General features: G+C 44.8%; 1 protein-coding gene and 1 non-coding gene across 3 annotated transcripts in view; one reads left to right on the top strand and one right to left on the bottom strand.

The window, feature by feature from the left end:
* The window catches only part of LOC124550963 (GATOR complex protein NPRL3), a 109,682-nt gene that overhangs the window by 56,937 nt on the left and 28,126 nt on the right, over nt 1-24,619 (top strand). For both annotated transcript variants that reach the window (XM_047125779.1, XM_047125778.1), the window contains exons 4-5: nt 11,266-11,430; nt 18,590-18,772. In XM_047125779.1, the coding sequence (XP_046981735.1) occupies nt 11,266-11,430; nt 18,590-18,772 (348 nt within the window). The remainder of the gene's footprint in view (nt 1-11,265; nt 11,431-18,589; nt 18,773-24,619) is intronic.
* On the bottom strand, nt 24,329-24,402 carry Trnat-ugu. The gene has a single exon. It is a non-coding gene; the product is annotated as a tRNA-Thr (tRNA).

The following is a 24,619-nucleotide window of genomic DNA, read 5'->3' as shown; positions in this document are numbered from 1 at the left end:
CGGGAGGTAGCAACCCAGACATGCGATCTGACCTTCAGCACCACGGTCGTCCGTTCGGCCAGTGCTAAGATCGCGCGGTCGACGTCTCCTCTTCCTCCCATCACCCCACAGACACGAGCACCTTCTTCAGCTTCTGCTAAAACGAAGACACCGAAGTCAGATGCACGGGCCTTCAAGAAGGAACCATCCCGTGCAGACTTCCTCCGTACCTCGACCTCACAGCCTTCGACCGGTGCTTCCACTACACGTCCTTCCAAAAAGGCGCATAGGAAGCACAGTTCTCCTTCCCCGCCACGGCGCATTTCTTCTCTTGCGCCACCCAGCGGCTGCCGCCCCAGGCCGTCATCCGTTTCGCCTGGCCGCACCGCTGGTCGCCGTACATCTGGCCGTTCACTGGCGGAGGAAGCTCCCCCTCCCGGCCATCCTCCCGAGATGGCCGATGACCCTATAGACCCAATGGACGATGACTGTCCGCCTACTGATAGCGGCGGCAGTGCTCGCTCGAAGCCAGGCCCTAAGCGGCCTTCGAGGTGACCACTTCTCTCATCTTTCTTTTCTTACGATGGCACTTATTCACTGGAATATTCGCAGCATTCGCTCCAACCGAGAGGACTTGAAGTTGCTGCTCCGCTTGCACCGTCCGCTTGTCGTAGCCCTCCAGGAAACGAAGCTACGCCCATGCGATCAAATTGCCTTGGCACACTACACCTCTGTGCGTTTTGACCTACCCCCTGTGGTAGGTATCCCAGCTCATGGAGGGGTTATGTTGCTGGTCCGGGATGATATTTACTACGATCCCATCACGTTGCACACCGGCCTGCAGGCAGTTGCCATCCGCATTACTCTCCCCACTTTTACGTTTTCCTTTTGTACCGTTTACACTCCATCGTCATCTGCCGTTACCAGGGCAGACGTGATGCAACTTATTGCTCAGCTACCTGCACCATTTTTGTTAACTGGAGACTTCAATGCCCACCATCCCCTTTGGGGCTCTCCAGCATCCTGCCCGAGGGGCTCCTTGTTAGCAGACCTTTTCAACCAGCTCGATCTTGTCTGCCTCAATACTGGCGCCCCTACTTTTCTTTCGGACACATCTCACACCTATTCCCATTTAGACCTCTCTATATGTACTCCCCAACTTGCACGCCGGTTTGAGTGGTATGCACTTTCTGATACATATTCGAGCGACCATTTCCCGTGTGTTATCCATCTCCTGCAGCATACTCCCTCTCCGTGCTCCTCTCGTTGGACGATCTCCAAGGCAGACTGGGAGCTCTTCTCTTCCAGGGCTACCTTTCAGGATCACACCTTCACAAGCTGCGATCGTCAGGTCGCACACCTCACGGAAGTCATTCTCGCTGCTGCTGAATATTCCATCCCTCACCCTACTTCTTCTCCACGTCGCGTACCGGTCCCCTGGTGGACCGCAGCATGTAGAGATGCTTTACGTGCTCGTCGACGTGCTTTACGCACCTTTAAGCGCCACCCTACAGTGGCGAATTGTATTAATTATAAACGATTACGTGCTCAGTGTCGTCGTATTATTAAAGAAAGCAAGAAAGCCAGCTGGGCTGCTTTCACAAGCACCTTCAACAGTTCTACCCCTTCTTCTGTTGTCTGGGGTAGCCTGCGCCGGCTATCTGGCACTAAGGTCCACTCCCCAGTTTCTGGCTTGAAGGTCGCGAATGAAGTCCTTGTGGCCCCTGAGGCTGTCTCCAATGCCTTCGGCCGCTTTTTCGCCGAGGTTTCGAGCTCCGCTCATTACCACCCTGCCTTCCTCCCCCGCAAACAGGCAGAGGAGGCTAGGCCACCTGACTTCCGCTCCTCGAATTGTGAAAGTTATAATGCCCCATTCACCATGCGGGAACTCGAAACCGCACTTGGCCGATCACGGTCCTCCGCTCCAGGGCCTGATTCTATTCATATTCAGATGCTGAAGAACCTTTCTCCTGCGGGTAAAGGTTTTCTTCTTCGTACATACAATCGCATCTGGATTGAGGGACATGTTCCCGCATGCTGGCGCGAGTCTATTGTTGTCCCGATTCCTAAGCCGGGGAAGGACAAGCACTTGCCTTCCAGTTATCGACCTATCTCGCTTACCAGCTGTGTCTGTAAAGTGATGGAGCGAATGGTTAACTCTCGATTGGTTTGGCTGCTCGAGTCTCGACGCCTACTTACCAATGTACAATGTGGATTTCGTAGGCGCCGCTCTGCTGTTGACCATCTGGTTACCTTGTCGACCTTCATTATGAATAACGTCTTGCGGAAGCGCCCGACCGCGGCTGTGTTCTTTGATTTGGAGAAGGCTTACGACACCTGTTGGAGGGCGGGCATTCTCCGCACCATGCATACATGGGGCTTTCGCGGTCGCCTCCCTCTTTTTATTCATTCCTTTTTAATGGATCGACAGTTTCGGGTACGTGTGGGTTCTGTCCTGTCAGACACCTTTCGCCAGGAGAATGGGGTGCCACAGGGCTCAGTTTTGAGCGTCGCTCTCTTCGCCATCGCGATCAATCCAATAATGGATTGCCTCCCAGCTGATGTATCAGGCTCCCTTTTCGTGGACGATTTTACCATCTATTGCAGCGCGCAGTGTGCACGTGTCCTGGAGCGCTGTCTTCAGCGTTCTCTTGACCGTCTTTACTCCTGGAGTGTCGCCAATGGCTTCCGTTTTTCTGCCGAGAAGACGGTCTGTATTAACTTCTGGCGCTACAAAGAGTTTCTCCCACCGTCCTTACGACTCGGTCCCGTTGCTCTCCCACTCGTGGAGACAATCAAATTTTTAGGCCTTACCTTTGACAGGAAACTTAGCTGGTCTCCACATGTGTCATATTTGGCCGCCCGTTGTACCCGTTCTTTAAATGTCCTCCGTGTTCTCAGTGGTATGTCGTGGGGAGCGGATCGAACCGTCCTACTTCGTCTATATCGGTCGATCGTCCGCTCCAAGCTGGATTATGGGAGCTTCGTATACTCCTCTGCACGGCCATCCATCTTACGCCGCCTCAACTCCATACAACATCGGGGTTTACGACTTGCGATCGGAGCATTTTATACCAGTCCCGTAGAGAGTCTTCATGCTGACGCTGGCGAATTGCCACTCACCTACCGGCGCGATATACTGCTTTGTCGGTATGCCTGTCGGCTACTGTCAATGCCCGACCATCCGTCTTATCGTTCCTTTTTTGACGACTCTCTTGACCTTCAATACGGGTTGTATGTCTCTGCCTTGCTACCCCCTGGAGTTCGCTTTCGTCGCCTCCTTCAACACCTTCATTTTTCACTCCCTGCAACCTTTCGAGTAGGCGAGAGCCGCACGCCACCTTGGCTCCAGGCTCAGGTCCGCGTTCACCTCGACCTCAGCTCGCTCCCAAAAGAGGTCACCCCCGGTTCGGTCTACCACTCCCGTTTTTTGGAACTTCGTTCGAAGTTCAACAACATGACTTTCATTTATACAGATGGCTCTAAGACCAATGACGGGGTCGGGTGTTCCTTTATTGTCGGGGCACAAAGTTTCCAATACCGGCTCCATGGCCATTGTTCGGTCTTCACAGCTGAGCTCTTTGCCCTCTACCAGGCTGTTCTTTACATCTGCCGCCACCGACATTCTGCTTATGTCATCTGCTCAGATTCCCTGAGCGCCATCCAGAGCCTCAGTGATCCGTACCCGGTTCACCCTTTCGTACACCGGATCCAACGCTCTCTTCAGCAGCTGGTGGACGTCGGTACGCCGGTTAGCTTTATGTGGGTTCCTGGCCATGTCGGTATCCCTGGGAACGAAGCTGCAGATGCCGCGGCCAAGGCTGCGGTCCTCCAGCCTCGGACAGCTTCTTGTTGTGTCCCTTCGTCCGATTTTAGCAGGGTCATTTGTCGGCGCATTGTGTCGCTGTGGCATGCCGATTGGGCTGCACTTACCGACAACAAGCTTCGGGCCTTAAAACCTCTTCCCGTGGCTTGGACGTCCTCCTCACGCCATTCTCGGCGGGAGGAGGTCGTTTTAGCAAGGTTAAGAATTGGACACTGCCGGTTCAGCCATCGCCATCTGCTGACGGCTGCGCCGGCGCCGTTCTGCCCATGTGGGCACTTGCTGACGGTTAGACACATTTTAATGTCCTGTCCTGATCTTAACACACTGCGCCTCGATCTTAACCTGCCTAATACTTTCGATGCCATTTTAGCGGATGACCCACGAGCAGCTGCTCGTGTTCTTTGTTTTATCAATTTGACACACCTCGCTAAGGACATTTGATGATGTTTTTTAATCCTATGCCTGTCAGTCTGTCTTTTATTGTGTTTTCCCTTTTAGTTGTTGTTGTCAACTTGTGCCTCGCGGTGCATTCTTAGAGTAGTCAGGGCGCTAATGACCATTGAAGTTGTGCGCCCGAAAACCACAAAAAAAAAAAAAAAAAAAACATGGATCAGACATAACTTAATCCATAATGATGTGATGATATGGAATGGCACCAAATTCAAAATAATTTGGTTTTTCATTTGGATGAGACTTAACTCCTGCATGGAAGAGAATAAATTGTCCAACAGAATTTATTTGTTTATAAAAGTAACTTACGTGCCAGCATATTTCATTTACTAAGAAGGCAGTGAAAGGTTTTTGCAACTTCATAATTACCAAACAAGGCGGTGCTGTAGTAAAACACTGGACTCACAGTCTGGAAGCCAACACTTCAAATCCCTGCCTGACTGTCCAGACTTATGTTTCCCATATTTTTCTTAAACTGCTAAAGGTAAATGTTGGGGGAGGTGATTTAGAAAGGCCATTTTGGAAAGGACATGGCCGATTACCTTTCCCACTTTGAGCTTCGTCATATGTTGCTATTACATTAACATGGGGCTCCCAAAACTGTATTTTGTAAACCAGTTTCCCAATACTACTTCTGGTTGGTCATATAAACACTCCAATGTTGGTTCTGGTAATGCTGTTTTAGCTGGCAGATTTCCTTTTCCACAGTTGATTTTTGTTCCTGTGTAAATGCACAACCATTTTTAAAACTTGCTTGTGTTGTCAGGTACATATTGCTTTTAAACATTTTCGGCTACTCCGTACAGAATGACTCTTAACTGAAGAGAAGCAATCATCTTGCTGACTAAATCTGAAACCAGGACATCTGATTTCCAGAGGCCATTTATGTAAAAAAAATTAATGATCGGAAAACCAATATTTGACTGGTTCAGCAAAACCAACTGAAGTCGTAACCTGTAAATAGGAGAGTGAAAAACATGTCGAAATTCAGGCTCCATCTTCTGGAAGTTGTCTCTCACATAAACATGGCCGATGACAATTAAATCATAATTTTATTTGATTTTATTTTATTTTTCCTGCCACCTTTGTAGATGGAAATTTAATTTATGTATAGTGGAGATCATTTTTATTCCTAATGCTATACTAATGAATTGTATTTTTGTCAGTTTTTGAATAGTTAATAAATTTCTCATGGAAGTAATTGTGTTGTGAGGCTGTTAAAACTATCGCTAGTTGCATAATTACACTCCTGGAAATGGAAAAAAGAACACAATAACACCGGTGTGTCAGACCCACCATACTTGCTCCGGACACTGCGAGAGGGCTGTACAAGCAATGATCACACGCACGGCACAGCGGACACACCAGGAACCGCGGTGTTGGCCGTCGAATGGCGCTAGCTGCGCAGCATTTGTGCACCGCCGCCGTCAGTGTCAGCCAGTTTGCCGTGGCATACGGAGCTCCATCGCAGTCTTTAACACTGGTAGCATGCCGCGACAGTGTGGACGTGAACCGTATGTGCAGTTGACGGACTTTGAGCGAGGGCGTATAGTGGGCATGCGGGAGGCCGGGTGGACGTACCGCCGAATTGCTCAACACGTGGGGCGTGAGGTCTCCACAGTACATCGATGTTGTCGCCAGTGGTCGGCAGAAGGTGCACGTGCCCATCGACCTGGGACCGGACCGCAGCGACGCACGGATGCACGCCAAGACCGTAGGATCCTACGCAGTGCCGTAGGGGACCGCACCGCCTCTTCCCAGCAAATTAGGGACACTGTTGCTCCTGGGGTATCGGCGAGGACCATTCGCAACCGTCTCCATGAAGCTGGGCTACGGTCCCGCACACCGTTAGGCCGTCTTCCGCTCACGCCCCAACATCGTGCAGCCCGCCTCCAGTGGTGTCGCGACAGGCGTGAATGGAGGGACGAATGGAGACGTGTCGTCTTCAGCGATGAGAGTCGCTTCTGCCTTGGTGCCAATGATGGTCGTATGCGTGTTTGGCGCCGTGCAGGTGAGCGCCACAATCAGGACTGCATACGACCGAGGCACACAGGGCCAACACCCGGCATCATGGTGTGGGGAGCGATCTCCTACACTGGCCGTACACCACTGGTGATCGTCAAGGGGACACTGAATAGTGCACTGTACATCCAAACCGTCATCGAACCCATCGTTCTACCATTCCTAGACCGGCAAGGGAACTTGCTGTTCCAACAGGACAATGCACATCCGCATGTATCCCGTGCCACCCAACGTGCTCTAGAAGGTGTAAGTCAACTACCCTGGCCAGCAAGATCTCCGGATCTGTCCCCCATTGAGCATGTTTGGGACTGGATGAAGCGGCGTCTCACGCAGTCTGCACGTCCAGCACGAACGCTGGTCCAACTGAGGCGCCAGGTGGAAATGGCATGGCAAGCTGTTCCACAGGACTACATCCAGCATCTCTACGATCGTCTCCATGGGAGAATAGCAGCCTGCATTGCTGCGAAAGGTGGATATACACTGTACTAGTGCCGACATTGTGCATGCTCTGTTGCCTGTGTCTATGTGCCTGTGGTTCTGTCAGTGTGATCATGTGATGTATCTGACCCCAGGAATGTGTCAATAAAGTTTCCCCTTCCTGGGACAATGAATTCACGGTGTTCTTATTTCAATTTCCAGGAGTGTATTTTACAACATAGAAGAGTGTCAAGGCCTACTTCTTGCTGTTACTCTATTTTCACATTTTTATGTAAATAATGTCTTCTGTGTAATTTAAGACCTTAACTAAAATTTTATTCCACATTACACTAATGAATGAAATTAGATGAATCAGGCTAATGTTCTGGTAGTTCTTTTAACATGCTCAGCTGCCAGTGTAAAACTTTTACCTTTCCATAAGAGCAGTGGCATTTTAATTGTTCTCTGGAAATTGGCAACAGCCGTAAATCCTATAAAATTCAGAAAACAATTTAATGATACATGAACAAGAACATCTGTTTCAGTTACGTAACTGAAGAGGATGATTTATTTTTGTCAGTACAGCAATGACACGTTTCCTATCATTTTTTCACCCAAGTAGTCACACAGTCAGGATAGAAGTCAATCACTTCTTATTTCACCATTTTTTCTGATTAAAAATATATATTTTTTGTTTCTGAGAGGATTTGGCTATACAGAATAAAGTCAATAACTGCCAAACTGACTGAAACAGCAGAAAAGTACAGGGATGTTATTGATATGAAACTGGGCTAATTGTCTTATGTACTCCCCATTCTCTGTGGTGGCTGTGTCACAATCTGTTGCCAAAATCAGCAGCTACATATGGATAAAAATAGCTGAACAGAGGCTTTGTAAAGAGTGTCAGCTACGCGCTGTGTGTCTTTAGTGTTCTAGATTTGCTCCCACAAAAATTTTGGACTTCTTGATAGTTTGCCAGTCTATTATTGCTTCCTTTCCCCTCCTCCCCCTCGCCCTCACCTTCTTCACTCAATGCTTTGTTCTTATTGACAAACATATTCCTACCTGTACAGAACAACATCTATTGTGTCTCAACAAGAACAATGATATTGGCTCAAAAAAGTAATGAAGTCCAGTCGCATAAAGAAAATGAAAGAAGGGTATCTCCACTTGTCTTTCAAAGTACATGTTTCATTCTTCTTCTTCAGTAGCTCTACAGCCCTTGGTGAGCCTTGGCTGCTTCAATAATCTTCCTCCACACTTCTCGGTTATTTGCTGCTCTTTTCCACCCCCAGACTCCCATATTGCTGATATCCATTATTACCTCATTGATCCATCTTCTTCTAGGCCTCCCTTTTCGCCTAATTGAATGGACCATACCTTTCATCATTTTCTTTGGAATTCTATCCTCTGACAGTCTCTCCAAGTGTCCTAGCCATCATATTCGCTGTGATTTCACAAATTTTACTATGTCCCTGCCTTGTATGAATTCTTGTAATTCGGCATTGTAGCGTATTCTCCAGCCTTCTTCCTCCCTTATTGGCCCATAGATTTTGCGTAGTATTTTCCGCTCAATGCTTCTTAGAGCATTTTTATCGTGTTCTGTCTACGTCCATACCTCAGAGCCATATGTGATAACTGGGCGGACTAGGGAATTATATATTAGCAGTTTAGTTTTTCTTGTAACAAGGCTATTTTTGAAAAGCTGCATATTTGCAAAGTAAGCTCTGTTTCCTGCTTGTATTCTTCCCTTATAGCCTTTCCAATACTGTTATCATTTGTTATTAGGGCTCCCAGGTAGTTAAAAGAGGACACTCCATTGAAGCATTTCCCATTGATGTTTAGGTTTTTAGGGGTTCTTCTGGCCTCAGATTGTGACACTACCATATATTTTGTTTTGTTTTCATTTACTATGAGGCCAATTTTTAAGGCTTCTGTTTCCATTGCCCGGTATGTTTCTAGTAGTGTATTGGTATTTCTTCCTACTATAGCAATGTCATCAGCATATGCACATATCTGGCTAGTTTTCATAAATATGGTGCCTCTTTTGTTGATTTTATTTACTGCACTATGCGGGGCTATGTTGAACAGGACAGTGGATTGACTATCCCCTTGCTTCACACCTTTATTAAAGACAAAGCTTTCACTTGTTCTGCTAAGGACCTTTACTTTTGCTCTTGTCTCTGTCATTGTCATTCTGATTAGTCTTATTAATTTAGCACATATACCAACTTCTTTCAGTACTCTGTATAGTTCTTGCCGATTTATGCTGTCAAAGGCTTGTTTGAAATCGATGAATAGGAAATGCAGATCTATATCATATTCGTAGAACTTTTCCATCATTTGTCTTATCACAAATATTTGATCAGTTGTTCCTCTGCCTGGTCGAAAGCTACACTGATATTCCCCTAGCATGCCTTTTGCACACTTCCGTATCCTTTCGTTTAATATACTTGTGAAGATCTTATAAGCTGTACTTAGGAGTGTTACACCTCTATAGTTTTCACATGCTGTTCTGTCCCCTTTCTTATAAATGGGGACTATTATTCCAATTTTCCAATTATCTGGCATAGTTTCTGTTTCCCATATATCTGATATTAATGTGTGCAGTTCCTTTATTACAGCCTCACCACCAGTTTTTATTAATTCAGCAATTATGCTGTCTTCCCCAGGGGCTCGATTGTTTTTTTACTTGTGCACAGTCTGGGAGACCTCTTGTAGTGTTGGCTTTCTTGCCTCATTGGTTTCATTGTCTACTTCCAGCTCCACTCTTCCCTCCTGTGCAGCTGTCTCTTCATCTTCTAGGCTGGTGCTTAGTGTATCTTCCCACTATCTGTTCTTCCTCCCTTATCATTTTCCCATCTTTACTGGAACAGGCCATTGTTTTTGGTTGGAATCTATTCTTCATTTTGCCTATGGCATGATAGAACTTTCTTATTTCACTCTGTTCCTTTAGTTCTTCTAGTTCTTGAAATTTCTTCTTATTCCACTCTCTTTTCTTTCTCTTGCACAGTCTGTTAGCTCTTCTCCTTAATTCTCTATATTTGCTCCACATTATTTCTGGTTTCTCTCTGTAGCACTTTTGTTCTTGCCCTGTTCTTTTCCTCTATTGCTGACCTGCAATCTTCATCAAACCACTCCTGGGTTCTTCTGTTCGTTTTTATGGCTATTATTTCCTCTGCGGCATCCTTAATGGCTTTTTTAAACCTGTTCCACCTTTCATCTACTCCTACTGTGGTCTCTTCATTGCTCAACTTTCTGCTTAGTGTTACTTGGTATTTTTTTACTTCGTGAGGGATGTTCAGTTTGTCTGTATTCCATTTCATCAGCTTTCCCATACTGTTGCCATTTGTTAGTGACAGTTTCTCTCTCAAGACTGATTTTATCAAAAAGTGGTCTGAATCACAGTTTGGTCCTCTGCAGCTCCGTACATCTGTAACTGACGTGGAGTGGCATGCAATCACTAAAATATGGTCAATCTGATTGACTACTCCATTGGCTGCAGACTTCCAAGTACCCAGATGGATCCTTTTATGTGGAAAGCAGGTACTTTTAATAATCATATTATTCCTTGCTGCGAATTGGCATAGTAAGTCTCCATTCTCATTGTTTTCTTCATGTAGTGAATATTTTCCAGAAACTCCATACGGATGTTCATTCCTCCCTATTTTTGCGTTAAAAATCTCCTGTTACTAGCATCAGGTCATATTTAGGCACTGCACAGTATACTTTTTCCAAGTCTTCGTAGAACTGTTCTTTAATTATATCCTCTTTTTCCTCTGTTGGTGCATGTGCATTAACTATTGATATATTCCTAAATTTACCTTTTAGTCTGAGTCTGCACATTCTTTCATTTATGGGCTCAAATTCTAGAAGGCTTTTCCTAACTTCCCTAGTTATTATAAGCTCCCCATTCTCTGTGGTGGCTGTGTCACAATCTGTTGCCAAAATCAGCAGCTACATATGGATAAAAATAGCTGAACAGAGGCTTTGTAAAGAGTGTCAGCTACGCGCTATGTGTCTTTAGTGTTCTAGATTTGCTCCCACAAAAATTTTGGACATCTTGATAGTTTGCCAGTCTATTACTGCTTCCTTTCTCCTCCTCCCCCTCGCCCTCACCTTCTTCACTCAATGCTTTGTTCTTATTGACAAACATAATCCTACCTGTACAGAACAACATCTATTGTGTGTCAACAAGAACAATGATATTGGCTCAAAAAAGTAATGAAGTCCAGTCTCATAAAGAAAATGAAAGAAGGGTATCTCCACTTGTCTTTCAAAGTACATGTTTCATTATGGTATAGAAACAGGGCATAGAGCACTTTGTTAAGTGCTGTAAACTACGTTCTGGAGAAATTTAGGATGTTGTTTGCAGAGGAGCAGAATGAAATCCCAGAAGAATGGAATTCCAGTTATTGCAGTTGGCTAGTAAAAGATGTGACATGTGCACGTCAATCTGCTGTGTCTTTTCTGATGTATCAGAGTGTAGTTAGGTTTTGCCCAGATAACACACGTGAACGCAAACTGCAGTTGTAAATGTATGTTAAATTGTTTCTGTTAATTTTTTACAGGTGTTCCAGCTAACAGGACATTTGGTGTACTGGGCAAAGGCAACTGTGATTTTCCCACTGTGTGAGAACAATGTGTATGTGGTTTCACCTGATGCTCCAACTGGTATCAACAGTCCTCTGGTTGAGAGGTTCTCAGAAAGCTTCCCAGGGCTCAATCTGCTGCAGGTTAGCATGTTTTGTTTCCTGCCTCACCTCACAAGTTTCAACAAAATTTTTATTACAAGCACAGAAAATTTGTATATCGCTAATATGAACACATTAGCCAATGTTTGGTAATACTCTTGTAATATATTCATTGAAGACCACTTCAGTACTGAACCGTCTAATAATGGTTCAAGATTTCATTAAAATCCTTCTGGATACACTGCCACATCATCTTATAAATTACTTAAAATACTGAAATAGACTGATATTTCGCTGCGCTGGGTAGCCGCGTGGTCTGAGGCGCCTTGTCACGGTCAATGCAGCTTCCTCTGTCGGAGGTTCGAGTCCTCCCTCGGGCATGGGTGTGTGTTTTGTCCTAGTGTAAGTTAATTTAAGTTAGATTAAGTAGTGTGTAAGCTTAGGGACTGATGACCTCAGCAGTTTGGCCCCATAAGACCTTACCACAAATTTCCAAGACTGATATTTCAGCCGTTTTGTAGTGGCACTTTTCGGGTCTAAGATTAATTAGGAGGGCTGAGCAACAAAGACTAAGACTGATTTTTTTCCTGTAGATTCCGTCTTAGTTTCCTATCTGTACCATGAGTATTTGAAAAAGACAGGTTGTTATTTGTCATTTCCATAGGCACCAGCACACTCATATCAGTAGTTTGTTCGTGATGTACCCATGTCCGGTTAATGGCTGATGCTACAGATCGGTTTGCATAGAGATAATTTTATTTATGAAAATACAAAGTACAGTCACTAACAAACTTTACATACTCACATACTCCTTTACCTGTAACCAAAATAAATACAGACTCATTAACAGATATTTTCTCTTATTACGAGTATACAGAGACAATGCAGAAGCAGATTTACCAATGTCCTTATTAGCAAGTTCTGCCATATGGTAGGTACGATAAGCGATAATGTCTCTATCAACAAAACTTTCAAGTCTCCGAACACTGGGCACTCCTTTAGCTCCACGTACTATGGCTACAGTGAGCCAACCATTACCGTGATCGAAATTAAACACTGCTTCGTGTCTAAGATGGTAATATGTATGTTTCTCTCTTAAATAATTACTACGTCCAAAATCGTTATACCACCTGACAACGTGATATCTGTCAGCTGTAAATTTATTGTTCAATGAGTATATGTCAAACCAGAGTAAAGAAGGATGTACTGAGTGTCCAAAAAGAAATCCAGCTAATGTAACACAATCAGAAGATGTAAAAGTTAGAGCAAAGTATTATTTTTTTTTAAGTATGTGGGCCATACACTTTGATCATTTGGAAAATGTTCTTGAATATGCCTCCAAGCCCAGTTCTGTCGAATATTAATTCTCTCATGTGGCATGTGTTCTAGAATATTTTTCGAACTGTTACACCCCTGTCTCCGACAGAGCCTAGATGTACTCGTGTCCTGTTATCGGCTGACGCTAGCGGTCAGCGGGCTGACAGGTAGGTGTCTTCTTGCGATGAGTCGTCGTCTGTGCTGGAATCGTTGTCTGTTCCTCTTGAGCCAAAACAATTTGTAAACTCGATGTTCTCGATTGTTTTATAAACTGTGTGTTTAGAATGGCGACGAATTCTCCTGTAAGGCATCGTGGCGGCATTCAATGCAGTTGCCTGTGCAGCAGCAGCAGCGCGAATGAGCCTCTGCGCGGCTCTCGCTCGCTTATATAGTATATGCAGTAGCTTGGACTTAGAAAACTTTCACAGTGCCAGCGGAGTGTTATCTCGGACGCGCACACTGGGTGTTCTAGAGTGTGTGCGTCCGCTGGCGCACTGCCACAATTGCGTCAGCTGGCCGCAGCTTCGAGAGGTCACCAAGGTCAAGCGATAAGCCTATTAATAAAACAAAACTGTTGCCTCCTTGAGCCCCCCGGTTCGTGATGTACCCGTGTCCGGTTAATGGCTGATGCTACAGATCAGTTTGCATAGAGATAATTTTATTTATGAAAATACGAAGTACAGTCACCAACAAACTTTACATACTCACATACTCCTTTACCTTTAACCCAAATAAATACAGACTCATTAACAGATATTTTTCTCTTATTACGAGTATACAAAGACAATGCAGAAGAAGACACGATGCCTTACAGGAGAATTCGTCGCCGTTCTAAACACACAGTTTATAAAACAATCGAGAACATACAGTTCGCCACAACAGCTGGAGACAAGAAGAACCGCATACCAGTTAAGAGTGTTGCTGCTACTGCACTTGTAGACGGACCCTGTGTTTTCTGTGGTTGCAGACTTAATTTTAGTATTGACATTAATGATACTTTCGATCACGGTAATGGTTGGCTCACTGTAGCCGTAGTACGTGGAGGTACAGGAGTACCTAGTGTTCCTGGACTTGAAAGTTTTGTTGCTAGAGACATTATCGCCTATCGTACCTACCATATGGCAGAACTTGCTAACAAGGACTTTGGTAAATCTAGTTTGCAGGTGCTCTTTTCATTTCGCATTTCCCAAAATTATCCCTGCCTTAACCTACAGTAACCTACTGTCCCCACACCCTCCACCCACCAGTTTCCACCCTCTCTGTTGTATCATCTCCTCTATTTACAACCCCTCACCCTCTTTGTGTGCCGCCCTCTGCCAGTGGACATGCCTGTCATGCCAGTCTTTCCCCTTCCCTGCTTCTCTCCTTTTCTGTCTGCCATTCCCCTTCCCTGCCACCACTCCAGATTGCTGTTCAGCATGACAATTTTATTCCGGTCTGAACTGCAAGAGATGGCAGTTTTTAAAAAAAGTAAAAGGCTTTGTTGGAAAGCTAAGTGTAAATGTCTTTTAATTTTGTAAGTATGCAGATCAACATATCATTTTTATGGTCAGTAGCAATCCATCCTTTTCCTAATATTAATTGTTGTTCATTTTCTGAAATTCTTAGAGGTTAGTTCTTACGTATTTAATTTAGGTGATATGCAGCAAAGTGGAGGTCATTTTCATTCTTCAGAGGCAAGTGTGTGTGTGTGTGTGTGTGTGTGTGTGTGTGTGGTGTGTGTGTGTGCGTGCGTGTGTGTGGTGTGTGTGCGTGTGCGCGTGTGCGTGCATGCGTGCGAGTGCGTAAGTGTTCTGGTGTTAATCTGATTCTGTTTAACTTCCTGTTTCACTGTATTTCTTGTAATTCCTGTGTATCGATACAATGTTTTTATTATGTTAAATGTCTTGGCTACTCTCATTTCCTGTTCACCCTCTTGAAAACCTTTTCATAATCTACAAATGCAATTTGAGTTTCCAGGTTGTATTCATGTCACTTTTCAATCAACGGGTGTGCAGTAGCAACATTATCATTGCAAGATCATCACTTTCTAAACCTATCTTTTTCTTCCATTAGCTATATTTATCATTCTACTGTTAATAATTTTGCATAGATTTTGTAAAAAGCTTTGTTAATGTAGCATTAAAAATGTTAAATATTGCAGTTGGGATGTTCTGTGTGTTACCTTCATGCCTAATGCTTATCAATACACCATTCGTCCTCTTGTATGTTTTACAATATGTTTGCTGAAAAGTAATGCCTCTGAATTTTTTATTCTGTTCTCAATATTGATTCAGCTATTACAAGCCATGCATGTAACTGACCCAAGTTGCAACCCTCCGCTGCTAGAGGGCTCCAAATTGTAGCATGGCAGCGTGTAGTGTGACAGTGTGTAATGGAACTGTGTCAGGGCATGAGAAAGGTACCGCGAGACCCTCAAAAAACTGAAAACATGAATTCAAAGAGTTCTTCCACACACGAAGCACCATCATCTTCAGCATGACAATGCCAGACCACACGAGTACTGCGACATTTACAACAACCTAACAATGGAAAATCCAGGATGGAATGTAACAATATTACGAAAAGGAAAGTTGCTGCTCGCCATATAGCGGCGATGCTAACTCACAGATAGACACAACAAAATACCGTCGCAAAGAAAGCTTTTGGCCAATAAAACCTTCGTCAAAAATAGACAACACACACACACACACACACGTGTTCGCAAATGCAACTCGCAGACACAACTGCAATCTCAGGCAGCTGAAGTCTCTTGAGTGTGGGTTCAGTTGCCTGAGACTGCAGTCGTGTGTGTGTGTGTGTGTGTGTGTGTGTGTGTGTGTGTGTGTGTGTCGGTCGTGTATTTTTGACGAAGGCCTTACTGGCCGAAAGCTTTATTTGTGATAGTCTTTTTGTTGTGCCTGTCTACAACTCAGCATCGCCGCTGTATGGTGATTTAGAACAATCTGTTGCATGAGGTTCACCATCTTTGATCATCCTCTGTTCAGTCCCCACTTGGACCTCTCTGAGTTTCATCTGTTCCCAAAACTTAAAGTACACCTTTGAGAGCTTCATTTTGTTGGTGGTGAAGCCATGGAAGTGGAAGTGAGGTTGTGGCTCTGTCAACAAAGTCGGACATTCTATAGTGACTGTATCAACAATCTGGTCTGGGGAGACGTGTTCATTGCCAGGGTTCTCACCAAAGTATTTCGGCTGACGACCTTTTAGCCATCCTCAGGTGAGTGTTTTGCACTGGAGATTATAAGTTCACATTGCTAACATTATAGCAGAAATTAGTCTGGAGACACATGCACAAGGCAACTGCTACATGAGTGACCTGTATCGAGTTTCACTCCTTCTTCCATTCCACTGACTCCTTAATTATTGAAGCCCAGAAGGATCTAGTCAAGGCAAAGATTTCTGTAGCTGTATAATCCATGGAATGTCATGTGGAGACACAATTCTCGGGTATGGCTGACTTACTGGTCTGAGAAAGGCACATGTGCCAATTATGTTCAGTGCACATTTCACACGCAGTGTGTGTTGTGTGACCAATAGAGGGTTTGCCACACTGGCAAAGTATTCTGTAGATTCCAAACCTCCATAATCCCAGATTGTCCTTCACCAAATCAAGTGGAGCACATGACTTTGTAGGTGGGTGGAAGATTGTTTTACATGTTTCCTTAAGATTCTAAAGCTGTGCTGATCAGATGAGAATACCCATTATCTTTGAACACATATTGTAGGTGTTCCAAATCCTTTGCAAGGCTGTCTTCACCAGACACAAGATGTGCCCAGTGCACCAATGTTCAAAGGATTCCCATAGCATGTGATGCGTGGTGGCAACTAGATACCTGCAATTACAAGTTTGTATGTGTGTTCTTACGATAAACAGAATGCCACACTGATCTATCCACTTTCCAACTGACCAAGCATCCAGAAACAGCTGGCAGCTGCCCTTATCTGCTTCCATCTTAAATTTGATATTCTCATGGATTGGATTCAGGTGCTGAAGAAAGCATGACAGTTCTTCTTCACTGTGGGACCACACTACAGAGATATCACTGACATATTGCCAGAAGACTTTTGGTTTAAGTTTTCTTGAATCACGTGCTGTTTCCTGAAAGTCTACCACGAAAAATTTAATACTAGAGGGGAGAGAGGACTACCTGTGGCTAGAGGGGAGAGAGGACTACCTGTGGCAACACTGTTAATTTGCTCAAAATTATATTCAACAGTGAATTTTAGCTCTCAGTCCGCACTCTGAAAGAGACAGGGGTGTTACGTGCCCCAAGAGAATCGCGAAATCTGGGAAAAACACTGGAATTATTTTATTCAAGAAAAATTCAGGAATTTTTCATTGTTTTGGATTTCAGTTAAATTTTTGTAATTTTGACTGGTAAGACCTGCCACTCTAATAAATAATTTCAGTCTAGCAGAATAATACTGCAGCAATAACACATAAACGAGAGAATAATTCCAAATTAAAACTTAGGTTTCAAAGAAAATTTGCCATTTGCAATAACAAAACACAGTGACCGTGTGAGTGTCTTTTGACGGCAAAATGTGTCAGAGGCTGTAGGATAAAGACTATGCAATATGTCGTAACAACAAACTACTTTCAGTAACTGTGATGTCACAACTGTTTACATGTCTAACAGGATGCAGGAAAATAATGTGAATGGTGGTTTGTAAAGTATTAGTTTCAAAGTAAATTTCCTTTTACACGAGCTGAATTATATTGCATGTGAGAATGTGCCATGCATTTCTTAAATCAAGGAGGATTTGACTTGTGCCAAAAGTTTGAAGACCAGCCACTTAGTAAAACTTCGGGTTCAGAAGACCAGCCATTTGTGCCATTATTTAAAATTTTTGTTTGTTATATATCGTAACGTGTAACTAAAAAAGACCAAGCTTCAAGGTTAGTTTTCATATTTATTTTACTGATTTCATAAACTACAAATTGTGCATCAGTGATGGTGAAAAGTATAATTATCCTTAAAAAAAAAGTGTGAGGTGAGTTCTTGAGTGATTTCACACATAAATAGCTTTTCTATGGAAAAGTCAAAGTGCTTGACGGAACATGTATTCAGCCAGGTATTCCATAAAATGTTCAGTGCACAACAGCGAATTTATAATCGTTCTTGTAAGACACATATAGTTGCAGCAGTTCACCAAAACTCTTTATTTTTTTGCTGGATCCCATTTCCTAAAAAGCTGGGAACTTCTATGCCTGTTGTATAAAACCTTTACCATTCAAAGGATTGATATGTTTTATAGCTCCAAGAGAAAGTATATTGTCACTTAACAAAGAAAAATGTGCATCCACCCAGGGTATAGTGTGTTTTCACTGAGGGGAAAGTGTATTTTTGATGAGAAAGCTTTTTTTCTTGTCTACGTATACACCCTGAGAGAGCATGCGTGTAGTATCAGCATTATATAAGTGCCTATGCCCCATAGGTATAGCTATAATGGAAGAGGGCATGAAATTTGACATAGGTTGCTCACATAGCAACTACCTTTGTGCGTGCAACTCCACACCAATTTTTGGTACAAAGTCAACGATGTAAACTAGTAACCGTCAGTGCAAAACACTCACCTGAAGATGGCTCATTGGTTGTCAGCTGAAATACTGTGGCAGGAAGTCGATGTCATCCAGCTACAGTCCTGAAACATCACAGAATACTCTTTACACCAGGAAAATTTCAGGAATCACGCAGATATAGAATGTTAATAAAGTTTGTTTTATTTAAAAAGCTTTAAGAGTTTTCACATAAATTCAGTGACACTACTTTGCAGCATGCCCACGTACAAATAATTGTTACTTCTTTAATACTGAACAGCTTTTTGAATTCTAACACAATTTGGTCATAATAATTACCACTCGCCAAACTGTCTCCTCCAGGTGATGAGCGACTTCTCTTTGCCGACTCCCTTGGGGCAGAAGAAAAACCCCCTACACCACCCGCAGCAGCAGTCGCAGCTGGTGAAGGTAGTCGTGTGGCTGCTGCAGCACAAAATGCTGCTGCAGTTGCACACGTATGTCTACTTCATGCCAACGGCGAGGGGCCCTCCGTTAAGAAATCAGGTAATACACTACTTTTGTCAAAGTGGAGGCATTACCCTCTTCCCCCGAATCTACACCACCATATCTGCACACACTCTAATATCTCAATAAACCAAATGCTAATGGACACACCTTCATTATCTAATATCACTCTGAACTAATTATTTTGGCCGGGGGGTCCCCCGACAAGAGCGTGCTGTTGGAGGCTCTGAAAGTCGTGGGGGATTTGGGGATTTTCTCACAATGAGCCAAACATCATCATCTCAGTCTTAAGTCTACTAAATGTAAATGGAATGAAGCTAACTATTCAAAGACCTGAAGGTGATCCATCCTTTGCTACAGTTAATCCATTTATTATTCAGAAAGGCGTTGATGCAGTTGCTGGCCCTGTGAAATCCTGCTCTCGTTTACACAATGGCACTTTGCTTTTGGAGACTACTTGTGATTCTCATCCACAACAACTGCTTCCAGCTTTGCTCCTCCACAGCTATCCTGTTTGGCTCGAGGCCCATGGAATAGTGAATTCTTCACGTGGTGTTATTTACACTGGGCTTCTCGATGGTCTGATCAAGGCAGAAATCCAGACTTATTTCTGATCAGGGCGTCATTGCAGACCACTGGGTGATGAAAATGGTAGATACATCCTTAGTGGTCACACAAACTCTTTCTCACATTTGATAGAGTAGTGTTTCCATCTAAGATCAAACCAAGCCATGAAGTCATCACAGTCCGACCGTACATTCACCACAATCGAATGTTCTGTCGACACCCGGCCAAATATTTAATCTGTGCTAGGGATGCTCATGAGGCAGATTGTCCGACTCCTTCTCCCTGCTGTATCAATTGCATTGGCGACCATGCAGCCTCCTCCCGAGGATGTTGTGTGTATCTCGATGAACAGGCCATCCAAGAGATCAGGGCGAAGGAAAAAGTGCCTTACCCTGTTACTAGCAAGTTGTTGGCTAGTCAAAAACCCTGCAGGACTTACAGCACCATTGTTGCTACATCTCGCTGCATGAAGGACGTGGCCATGCAGACTTGCATCCTCAGATTCAGCACTGCGGTTGTAAAATCGTCCAGTTTCATGGTAGCATCCCCATCTCCTCCTCCTCCAGCAGTGAAAAAAAGCCACTAAATTTTCATCTCATATACCGAAATCAGCTGCTACACAACCAGCAGGTTGGACAGTCCCTCTAGCCAACAAACATCTTGAGTCTGCATCTGCCAACCGCAAAGGCTCCAAGAAATCTAATAAAGACAATCGATCTTCTCCTTCGGTGATTCGGCAATCCTCTTCAGTGGTGTCGCCGTGTGATACCCTCACCCGGTCGACCTGTGTGTGCCAGTGCACACAGTTAGCTGTTGCTCTGTGTCGGACTCCGCAGACTGACTGAGGGAGAATGCTGACACCTCTGTACATCTCATGGAGCAGGATCCTCCACCCTCTGCGCCCTGTACCAGAGAGACTTCGAAGGTTGGCACTCGGCACTCACTGAGGTGACACCCCTTCATTTTTTCCCTCCTCCCCTTTCCCTGTCACGACACTCATCCAATGGAATGTTCGCAGCCAACAAGGAGGAACTATGCCTGCTCTTGGAATCGCAGTGTCCACTTGTTCTCTGCCTCCAGGAATCAAAATTGCGTCCTCACGACCACTTTGACCTCTCACATTTCTTTCCAGTCCGCTATGACCGTCCATCGCGTGGGGAAGTCACGATGCTCATCAGGATGACATTCATAGTCGAACCCTCTCCCTGAACACCCGGCTGCAAGCTTTTGCGGTCTAATGTTTATTAAGAATCCGCCTTGATTGCAAATAGAAACCGGATGTTGACCTAGGTTTCGGCGTGGATAACCACGCCTTCTTCGGAACACACTAAAACTACAAACTGTCTAAAGAGGCATGGTCCAACATTAATACAGGATGCCCAAAAGGCCAAAAGACTCGCATAAAATGTAAAATAAACAGTATGTGTGTACCATGTCAATAGCTGTACTTAACTCAAATGTCAGAACCGTGCTTCCTCACTCCAGCCAATGTTTGGTGGGCCATGGGCTTTCTTTATAATCATTAAATTATTCCCGATTGCTGATGCACTGCAATGTTAAAAGTTGCCCTATTGCAGTCTACATTTTCCTTCCTTGCTTCATTTTTTTCTCTGTGTACCATTTACATCCTCGCAATCTGCGTTTTCCTTCCTCGCTTCACTTTTTCTCTGTGTACCATTTACATCCCTCCGTCATTCGAAGTCACCAGAGCAGACTTCTTCCAGCTTATTGCGCACCTCCCTCACCCCTTTCTGCTGCTCTGTGACTTAAGTGTGTGTCATCCCCTGGGGCACTCCTGGAACCTGTCAGTTAGGTGACCTCTTGGCTGACCTTACAGTCAACTCAACCTCATCTGCCTTCACACTGGAGCACCCGCATTCCTTTCAGACTCCATGCATACCTATTCCCATTTGAACTTCTCCTTCTGCACTGCCCAGCTTGCCCATTGTCTTGAGTGCCCCGTTCTCTCTGACATGCACTCGAGTGACTATTTCCTGTGTGTTATCCGTTTGCTGACTCCTACCCCACCTACATACAAAGACAAATGGTAGCTTTCTAAGGCCGACTGGAGGTGACCTTCGACGAACAATTATTCATCAGTTGTGGTGACCAGGTAGAATATCTTACAAACATTATCCTTACCACCACAAAACATTCCATTCCTTGCACTTCATCTTTACCGTGCCATGTCTCGGTCTCTCGGTGGACTGAGGTGTGCCGTGCCGCAATTCACATGTGGAGACGTGCTCCACGTTTTTAACTGTCATCCTGTGATGGTGAACCATATTCGTTATAAACAATTGCATGAGTAGTGTCGTTGTGTTCTTTGGGTTAGCAAAAAAGCTAGCCGGATTTCATTTACAAGTTCTTTCAACAGTTCCACTCCCTCTTCTGTCACGTGGACCAACCTCTTACAGCTCTCTGGGACCAAGGTCCATTCCCAGTTTCTGGCCTGACCATAGCAGGTGATGTCATAATGGACCGTATTGCTATCTCCAACACCTTGGGCCACTAATTTGCATAGGGTTCAAGCTCCACCCACTATCACCCTGCCTTCCTCCAACGGAAATGAGTGGAGGAGGCTCAGGCGATACCTATCTCTTCTCAGAATTGAGTGTGCTACAGTGCCACTTTTACTATGAGGGAGCTAGATCATGTCCTCACTTCATCCCAATCCTCTTCTTCAGGGCTGGATGGTGTTCACATTCAGCTGTTGCAGAACCTTTCTCTTGCAGGCAAGCACTTTCTCCTTCATACGTACAATTGCACCTGGGCAGAGGCCATGTTTCCGAGACACTGACATGAAGCCACTGTCGTACCCATACCTAAGTCCGGTACGGACTAACACCTTCCTTCTAACTGCCACCTCATTTCTCTTACCAGCTGTGTTTGCAAGGTGATTCATGTCCGGCTGGTATGGTGGCTAGAGTCTTGCAATTTACTGGCCACTGCGCAAGGTGGATTTAGAGTGTGCTGTTCTGCAGTTGACTGTATTGTCACTTTGTCAACCCATGTCATGTATCGTTTTCTGCAGAAATACCAGACTGTGACAGTGTTTCTTGATTTGGAGAAAGCCTATGACACCTGTTGGAGGACTGGTATCCTCTGTGTCCTCTGTACTCTCTGTACGTGAGACTTCAACGGCCGCCTACCCTGTTTCCTTCAGGAATTTTTAAACGACCGAGTTTTGAAGGTACATGTTGGTTCTGCTTTGTTGGACGTCTTTATGCAGGAAAATTATGTGCTCCAAGGTTCCGTCCCGAGTGTGGTCCTCTTTGTTGCCACCATTAATCCTATTATGGCCTCTTCCAACAAGCATCTCCAGCTCCCTTTTCGTTGACGATTTTGTGAGCTATTGCAGTTCTTCACAGACTTGTCTCCTTCTGCGGCATTGTCTTGATTGTCTTTACTCGGGGAGCATCACCAATGGCTTTCGCTTTTCCACTGACAAAACCATTTGTATGAATTTCTGGTGGTGAAGTGGGTTTTTTCCATTGTCTTTACATCTTGGGTCTGTTGCTCTTCTGTTTGCAGAAACTACAAAATTCCTGGGGCTCATGCTAGATAGGAAACTCCTCCCACGTGTCTTACCTGACTGCCCCCTGTATCTGGTCCCTCAGTGTCCTACATGTCCTCAGCAGTGCTTCCCACAGAGCAGAGCGAACTCCCTCTTCGGTTTGTACTGATTGCTTGTCCATTCGAAACTAGACTATGGGTGTTTCCTTTATGGATCTCTATGTCCATCCATCGTACACCGTCTCAACACAATCCACCATTGTGGCATCCCATTGACCACTGGTGCCTTTTACGCCAGCTTGGCTGAGAGTCTGTATGCAGAACCTGGCAGACTACCGCTGTCATACTGACATGACATTCACCTCAGCAGATACATTTGCTGTTAGCCATGCCTGGCCACCCACAATGTGCAACCTCCTTTGTTGACTCCTTTGACTGCCAGTATGGGGTGCGTTCCTCTTCTCTATTGCTGCGGCAGGTTAACTTCACACTACCTGCCACTTTCCCAATGGGTGTGAACCCTTCACCACCTTGGCTTCGTGCAGCAGCCCGTGTTCACCTTGCACTTCATTCACAACCTAAGGACACTTTTGCAGACTCACTCTATCGACGTAAGCTTCTCGCCCTCCGCACAGAACTTTGTGTACATTGATGGCTCTCGCACTGACCGTGGTGTTGGGTATGCCTTCATTGTTGGCACTGACAGTTTTCGGAATCTGCTTCTGAACACTGCTCTGTATTTACAGTGGAGCTGTTTGCCCTGTATCAGGGCCAGCTACACAGGCTTTTCAATTGTGTCATCTGCTCTGACTCTCAGTGCTCTTCAGAACTTCTGTGTGCTCTACACTGTCAATCCCGTAATGCAACAGGTCCAGGAAAGCTTTCACTTGCTCGCTCCTGAGGGAGCCACTGTGATGTTTATGTAGGTCCCAGGTCACATTGGTCTGATGGGAAACGAAGCTGCTGGTTCTATTGCCAAGGCTGCAGTCCACGTACCTTGGCCCTCTAGTTCTTCCATTCCCTGTGACAATCTCTGTTTAGCCATCAGTCAGTAGGTAGTATCCCTTTGGGCTTACCATTGGTCTTCCCCTCATGGGAACAAGCTCCAGGGAGTTAAACCTCTCCCAGCATTTTGGTCAACCTCCTCTGGGCTCTCTCGCTGCGAGGAGATCATTTTAGCTAGGCTCCGTATTTTGGGCACTGTCATTTTAGCCATCGTCATTTGTTAAGTGTTGATCGCCCACCACTTTGTGCTCGTTGTCATCAACCTTTGATGGTTCATTTCGTGATGGAATGCCCCTTTTTTAAGCACTTATGTTCTAGTTTATGTTTTCCAACTTGAGTTATCGGACATTTTAAAGAACGATATGTTGGCTGTTGCCCACATTTTGCTTTTTATCCAACTTGGCAATATGGCGAAAGACATTTAATCTTTTAAATGATGACTAACGGACAACCTCAGCTGCCGGCAGGTGTTGTTGATATACCTCGATGTGGACAGCTGAAAATGTGTGCCTCGACCGGGACTCGAACCCGGGATCTCCTGCTTACATGGCAGATGCTCTATCCATCTGAGCCACCGAGGACACAGATGAATAGCGCGGCTGCAGGGACTTATCCCTTGCACGCTTCCCGTGAGACTCACGTTCCCAACTGTCCACAATTCTACATATGTATTGTACCTTATAGACCTTATAGACATATTTAATCTTTTGTTCAGGACCTCCGTTGTCTCTACAGTGTTTTTTGTGGAACTTTGTCCAAGAGAAAGTATCTGTTTTTAGCTGTCTCTCCATCTGTTGA

This window comes from Schistocerca americana, chromosome 9, assembly GCF_021461395.2.
Source record: "Schistocerca americana isolate TAMUIC-IGC-003095 chromosome 9, iqSchAmer2.1, whole genome shotgun sequence".
In the NCBI taxonomy this organism is placed as follows: Eukaryota; Metazoa; Arthropoda; class Insecta; order Orthoptera; family Acrididae; genus Schistocerca; species Schistocerca americana.
Note: the sequence above shows the minus strand (reverse complement) of the source record. Positions and strands in the feature narration are given on the sequence as shown.